General features: G+C 37.2%; 1 protein-coding gene across 2 annotated transcripts in view; it reads right to left on the reverse strand.

Moving 5' to 3' along the window:
* The window catches only part of Phf3 (PHD finger protein 3), a 59,491-nt gene that overhangs the window by 40,676 nt on the left and 11,621 nt on the right, over positions 1-7,194 (reverse strand). Inside the window, exon 2 of one of the 2 annotated variants that reach the window (XM_013019188.1) lies at positions 716-877. The exons of the other annotated variant lie outside the window; for it this stretch is intronic. Within the exon in view, the coding sequence (XP_012874642.1) occupies positions 716-877 (162 nt within the window). The remainder of the gene's footprint in view (positions 1-715; positions 878-7,194) is intronic. 2 annotated transcript variants of the gene reach the window in all.

The following is a 7,194-nucleotide window of genomic DNA, read 5'->3' on the forward strand; positions in this document are numbered from 1 at the left end:
TAAGAAATGTACTCATTATCTTGCCCATGTAATTGTAACCCCTCTGTACAGTATGTTCACAATAAAAAATAAAAATTAAAAAAAATTACATATTAGAAGAATTAGAAAATGCACTTTTTTGTCACAGAGATAAGAGTAAAGGAAATCTTTATCATCCAAAGTGGAGATAAATAGATGAGCACCAACATTAGAGTAATTTAAAAAATAAAAATATTGGGGCTGGGATGTGACTTAGAGGTAAAGTGCTTGCCTAATGTGTGTAAAGCCCCCGTTTCCATTCCTCAGTACCACATCAACAGTAAAAGCTGGAAGTGGCACTGTGGTTCAAGTGGTAGAACGCTAGCTGTGAACAAAAGGAGCTCACAGACAGTGCCCAGGACCTGAGTTTAAAACCCAGGACTGGTTAAAAACAAAACAAAATACAGGTACAAAAACAATATTTATGCATATTATTCAGTGACATGGTATTATATACCAAAAATAAAACTAACCAGAAGAGTTCGTTTCTTTTTGGCATGGAAAAATGGACAGCTGGGGTAGTGAGTACTAAAAAACGTATATAACAAATTGATACCATCTCAGGCTTATTACCAAGCATAATTTATACTAACGAAGATTTTTTTTTTAAATTTTATGTCTGTTCACCAAGTTTACAACCTAACACACCTGTTCTTACAGCTCTCCTTTTCTAGGTAGACCTCTTTGGAGAGATTACCTTGTGCCATTAAACGAGGTGATTTTCTTGGTGATCTTACTGAATTGTCTTCTACTTTGTCCCTCAAATTTCTGTTAGGTAAAATCAATTCTTCTTCATCAATGGTATCATTACCACTTTCTTTAACAACTCCTTCATCCATAATATCGTCAAGACCAACAACTAGAAAAAGATAAGAACAACAAAAAATTAACTTTAAAATATATTGGAGTTTTAAGTATTTTAAAGGCAGTAAAAAATGAGTTTTAAGACTGCACAGTCATAAAAATCTACATCTACTCTTAATGTAAGTGACATTACCACTACCAAGCTTTGATGAACTTCTACCTTTCGGGGTAATAAATAAAAGTACAACCGAAATCTTTCCTGATTTGACCTCAACTATTACTTATCAATTGCTATGCTCCTCCCTTGAGAATATGACAGCTGGAACACTTAATTATCCCAATTCTACTTTAAGGTAGTACACAAAAGAGTTCCATACCTTGAAAAGCTTCTAAGTTCAGTCCTAAACCAAAGAGTCTTAATTCTACCTGGGATCAGACTACTGAAAGACTTTATGCTATATGCTTAAAAGGAGTACTAACAATGTATTTTTCAGTGGCACAGAAGAGGAAGAGGGGTGGGGATGAAGGTGAGAGAGAGGTGAAGGGGAAGGAAGAGTGAAAACACAAGAACAAAAAGAAAGGGAAAGAGAGACAGGGAGAAATTTTTAAAAATAATAATCTTAACTCCTCATTCACCCAAACGTAGAACAAACATACTTCTCTATCAGGGCATCAGTCTGTAACCCTAGCCATATGCAGGAGGTTGAGATCTGAGTACTGAGGCTCAAAACCAGCCAGGGCACACTCACATGAGACTCTTCTCCAATTACCCAGCAAAAAGCTGGCAGTGGACGAGTAAGTGGTAAGACTGCCAGCCTTGAGCAAAAAAGCCAAGCAAAAGTGTTAGGCCCTGAGTTCAAGACCCACATCAAAACTATTTATCTGAAAATTGAAATTAATAAAGACACAAAGTCATTAATTAGGGAGCAGAAAGGAAGAATGGAAAAGGATTGAAGGATACTGAGGAAAAAATAACTGCTAGTCATATCAGGTTTATTTCTATATAGAACAAATGCCACTTTACTAACCAACATGTGTAAGTAATTCGAAATGTGCATTTGTAACAAAACATGTATGAAGAATGTGACTATATAGAATGTGATTCAGAATCTTAGCTAAAACATATAAACTTGATAGTCACTTACCCTATGAGTTTTATCTCTATAATGAGAGTAGTATTTGTCCTACCTCACAGAACTGTTGTGAGGATCAAGTGAGATGGTGAAAGAAAACTCACTCTGTAAACTTTAGAGCACTATACAAATATTAGTTATTATCTTCACCCTAGGGTTAGTCAACAAGTTATCTACTCCTCATCCAAGTAGAACTCCATTTAAAAGAGCTCTTCAAGAGAGTGGTCTATCCTAAAATTTAAAGAGAACAAATTCTTCATAAATATACTTTCAAACAGTACGTACAATCTTTTAGAAAAGCATTTGATAACAAATAGAATCATATACTTTGACCAAGATAAATGGTAAAGAACTGAGGAAAGGAGGGACTGTGAAGAAAATGCTAGCCAGAGAACACTCTGAGCCTATTTGAAAATAAAAAAATAAAATAAAATTCATGTGGTTTAACATTTAGATGGGGGGAAGATTAGCTGGAAATAGATAAAAAATCTAACACTAAGGTAGTAATTCATATCAGTAAAGAGTAAGAACACATCTTTATTCTATTTTCCACATGACTTGTTAAAGCCCAGGGCTGGGAAGGTGGATCAGTGGTAGAGCACTTGCCTAGCAGGTATGAGGCCCTGGGTTCGATTCCTCAGCACCACATAAGCAGAAAAAGCCAGAAGTGGCGCTGTGGCTCAAGTGGTAGAGTGCTAGCTTTGAGATGAAGAGCTGAGGGACAGCGCCCAGGCCCAGAGCTCAGGGCCCATGACTGGCAAAAACAAAACAAAACAAAACCAACCAGAGCCCATTTTTTTCTAACCACTATACTATCCTCACTACAGTTACATTAATTAGAACTCACTTAAGATTATAATTCGGGTTCAGAGATCTGAGAGCTCCAGCTAGGCCGGGGTGGAATAGCCAGTTACTCCATGATGAAGTATTTATGCTGCCACAAATTTATGAAAAAATTTGAATTTGACAAGTATATTCATTAATAAGCAAACTAAGACTATTTTTCACCAGTTTTCTCTAACAGCTTAGAAATAATATATACATTTCACAAGCTCCTAAAAACTATAGGAAAAGTGTAATAGATTGCTATCAGTGATATCTCTAGTGACAAGGCGGATAAGGTATAATGTTACTATTGTTGCTTTAGTTACTGTTGTTTTATCTAACCTTTTTTTTCTTCTTTTTTTGCTGTTCTCCAAGTATTCTACAATAAGGACGTATTTTAGTGTGTAATCAAGGAGAAAGAAAACAAAACTGTCTATGTTGAAAGGAATTGAAAGGGTATGTTACCAATTGTACAGCCACTCATTAACTTTTGGAATATCATAGCTTCCCTTATCTAACTAGCAGTCCCTTCTTTTCAATATCCTCTGAAAGAACCTCTTCTTCAAGAAGTCTACATAGCAGCAGACCCCAACAAGTTCAGTCCTCTCATTCTTTACACTTACTCACTCACTCATCCCTAGGTAACCTCATGCAGGGACTGACTATACTCCAAGGACTTCATAGGTAATTTCTCCAGCCCCCAATTCACATCTGACCTACTACAGAGTGTAACTGGACTGCCATTTGTTTGTATAACATGCTGAAAATTAAGATTGATTCCATACGTATTCTCTGTCTGACAAAAAACTGTTCTCTAAGGGTATTCCAAGCAAACAGAACCTCCATCATTTAGTTCTGCTTGCTTAAAACTCTAGAACCATTTTTAGCTCCTCTCTTTATATCCAGGCAATCAGTACATCCTGCTAGCTTTATCTTTAAAACGCTATCCAACAGGGGCTCATGCCTGTAATCCTACCTACTCAGGAGGCTGAGATCTAAGAATCAAGTTTTAAAGCCAGCCCAAGCAAGAAGTATCTCCAATTAATGACCAAATTAAAACAATAGAAGCAGAGGTGTCATTCAAGTGGTTGAGCTCTACTTTGGGCACAAAAGTTCAGGGACAGTACCCAAGCCCCCACTGGCACAAAAAGAAAAGAATTACAAATCTGACCATTTACTACTTTCAGCTTAAAACTATATTATAAATCACCATTCTTTCTCAGCAAGGCTATGATAATCTACTAGTGTCCTAGGCTCCACTACTGTGAATTCTCTCCCCACAAGTTTATTCTCAACTAAGTTATCCCTGATCCCTTTCTATTTTTCAAGACCCTCCAAAGCTTTCTTTACACATTTAAGTTTAAAATCCTAGTCAAGAGTCCAGAGAATCCTAGTCAAGAGTCCAGAGAACCCTACTCAATAGTCCCTACTTCTCAGACTTCAGCTCCCACCATTATGATTTTCTCTACTGTCATCTCTGGACAAGAATGGGTACATCTTGTCCCATGGTTTTTGCATTTGTTATTCCCTCAGGATGGAGGGTGTTTCTCTCAGATAACTATATAACTTTATTCTCTTGCTTTATTTTGATTTAAACCAAGTATAACCCATGACAAACCTTTGCTTAATCAACCTATGTAAAACAGTACATACTCCACCAGTGCTTATTGAGCTTAACTATTTGACATTACAGTAAGTATTGAGTTCTTTTTCCATTTTAGTGTAAGCTCTAGAAGCCAAAACCTAGACTAGTTAGTATACGTAGAAGGGTCTCCTGAAGTATTTGGTACATAAAATAATTAGAAGGATATGTCAAAAAAATAAAATTATGATAAGAGAAAAATGTTTCCACTAACCTAATGAAAAAAATTAAGAGCACAAATTTTAGGCCAAAGTATCTAGGTAATACAAGAAAGAAGGGTAAAGATCAATTCCAGGAAATAAAGAGATCAAGAAGGTAAACCGTTAACGAGAAGAAAAACTAAAGAAATTCACTAGTTTGTTGCAAAGCACACAAATCAGAGAGGTTAAGAAATAAAGGAAGAAATGAGAGCTATTACAGTAAGTGAAATTAATCTTATTTCCGCTGATTCACATTATAAATATTGACAGACTAGGATAAACTGAAAGCTGAATCAATATTTGAAAACATTAACAACTATTTTTACATGTTTTAGACAGGATGTTATTGTTACTAATTTTTTTTAATAAAGAACTCTTTCAGAGATACACAACTAAAAGATAAAATCATGTTTGGTCTAAGCCCAAAAGTAATCCCCAGTGAAATGAGGGTGTTAGAAAAGCGAGTGAGGTACAGATAAAGTAAAACCAATTATTAAAAATGGATGCTATTATTCACAGCTTCATATTTCACTGATCAGATCCCAAGTAAGAACTTCATTCCATGTTTAGCTTACTTCACTAGAACTCAGATCTTAATGTCCTCCCTCCCACGGTGCACATTTTGCCTAGGACTCCAGAGAAGCCACCACTGGCAATTGGCAGAAGCCTCTAAGACACAGGGCCTAATCAAAGTCTTCAAGTCATTTGGAATGTGCTCTTGATGGGCAATGCATCAGGCAGGGAACCTAGGCCTTCTCAGTCAGCAAACCAGCTCATACTCATACGACAATCTGCTGCCCTCCTAGCTAACTGATAATGAATGGCTCTAAGCTTCAAAACTGTTTGCAAGCCGGATGCCGGTGGCTCCCAATAACCCTAGCTACTCAGGGAGCTGAGATCTGAGGATCATGGTTCTGGGCAGCAATGTCTATGAGACTCTCATTTCCAATTAGTCACAAGACACAGCTGGAAGTGGAGCTGTGCCTCAAATGCACAGTGGCCAGGCTTTGAGTTGAAGACCCAGGATCAACATCAACAACAACAACAACAACGACAACAAACCACACATGCATGCACGCATGCACGCAAACACATACACACAACTGTTTGCCAAAATGAATCTTGTTTTGTTTTAGGTTAACCACCTCAGATGTTTGTTATAGTGACAGAAAACTGACACTTTCACTCAAATGGAATAAAAAAAGAAGAGATAATCAAGGCCAAGTCTAAAATTCTTGAGAGAATCCCATGTTTCCACCCTTAATCCCCCAGAGAAATACTCAAATAATCTGTAGCAGCCCTGGAAAAAAGATTTTTAATGGTTACATACACATCATTCAATGGAATATAAACTACACAGGATCTGGAATTTGCCATTTTTTGCCTTCTGATATATCCTTGGTGCCTCAATATATCCCTTGTAGGAATATCCAATGAACAAATGCATGAATGGAAACAAAAACTTTATGAATCTCAAGTCTATCCTACAAGCTTAGAACTTTCCTGTTCAACTATAATCAGTTAACCTGACTAACTAAAAGGGTTAGAATAAAACTTCTCTACACTATCATAGTAGTATTGAATAAACCCTTGCAGAACTCAAAGAAAACTATTCATTTTTAAACTAATAGTTTAAAAACAGATTAAGCCTGGGAGCTGGTGGCTCACGCCTGTAATCCTACTCGAGAGGCTGAGATCTGAGAATCTCAGTTCGAAGCCAACCTGGGCAAGAAAGTCAATGAGACGCCTATCTCCAATTAAACACCAAAAAAGCCAGAAGTTGAGCTGTGCATCAAGTGATAGGGCTAGTCTTCAGCAACAAAGTCAGAGACAACTTCCAGACCCTGTGTAAGCCCCAGGACCAACAACCCTAACCCCCTCAAAAAAAAAAAAAAAGATTAGGAAGAGACATAAATACAAGAAGAGGGTAAAAAGAGCTGTTGACTGGGGCTGGGAATGTGGCTTAGTGGTATAGTGCTTGCTTAGCATGCATGAAGCCCTGGTTAGATTCCTCAACACCACATACACAGAAAATGCAGGACTTAGCACAAGTGGTAGAGTGCTAGCCTTGAGCAAAAGAAGCTCAAGGACACTGCTCAGGCCCTGAGTTCAAGCCCTAGGACTGGCCAAAAAAAAAAAAAAAGCTGTTAACTCACAAAAATACAATTAATAGATTCAAGAATATACTTACAAGGTAAAATTTAAGGAACTTTAAATAAGCCTATTTAAAAGACATGATAGAAAACAATGTTAAAATCTGTAATAAAGTTGGAGCACATAGTTATTAGTCATGAGCGGTAGCAAATGCCAGTACAAGGAAGACTCAGGTGAGAGTCAGCACAGGCTATAAGACAGGTAATACATAACATAAATAATGGGGGAGGAGAGGAAGGGGACCACAGAGAAGAGGAGGGAGGGAGGGAGGGAAGGGGAGAAACTGTCTCTGTTAATTCAGACTTGCCTGTATTACCTTAGCTTTACCTACAAGTATTAAGCAGTACCTGGTGATATCAGTAATAAAAGATACAATAATGTATTTCTTTCGTGTGTGTGTGTGTGTGTGTGTGTGTGT

The sequence above is a fragment of the Dipodomys ordii genome, unplaced genomic scaffold (assembly GCF_000151885.1).
Source record: "Dipodomys ordii isolate 6190 unplaced genomic scaffold, Dord_2.0 Scaffold44, whole genome shotgun sequence".
Lineage (NCBI taxonomy): Eukaryota > Metazoa > Chordata > Mammalia > Rodentia > Heteromyidae > Dipodomys > Dipodomys ordii.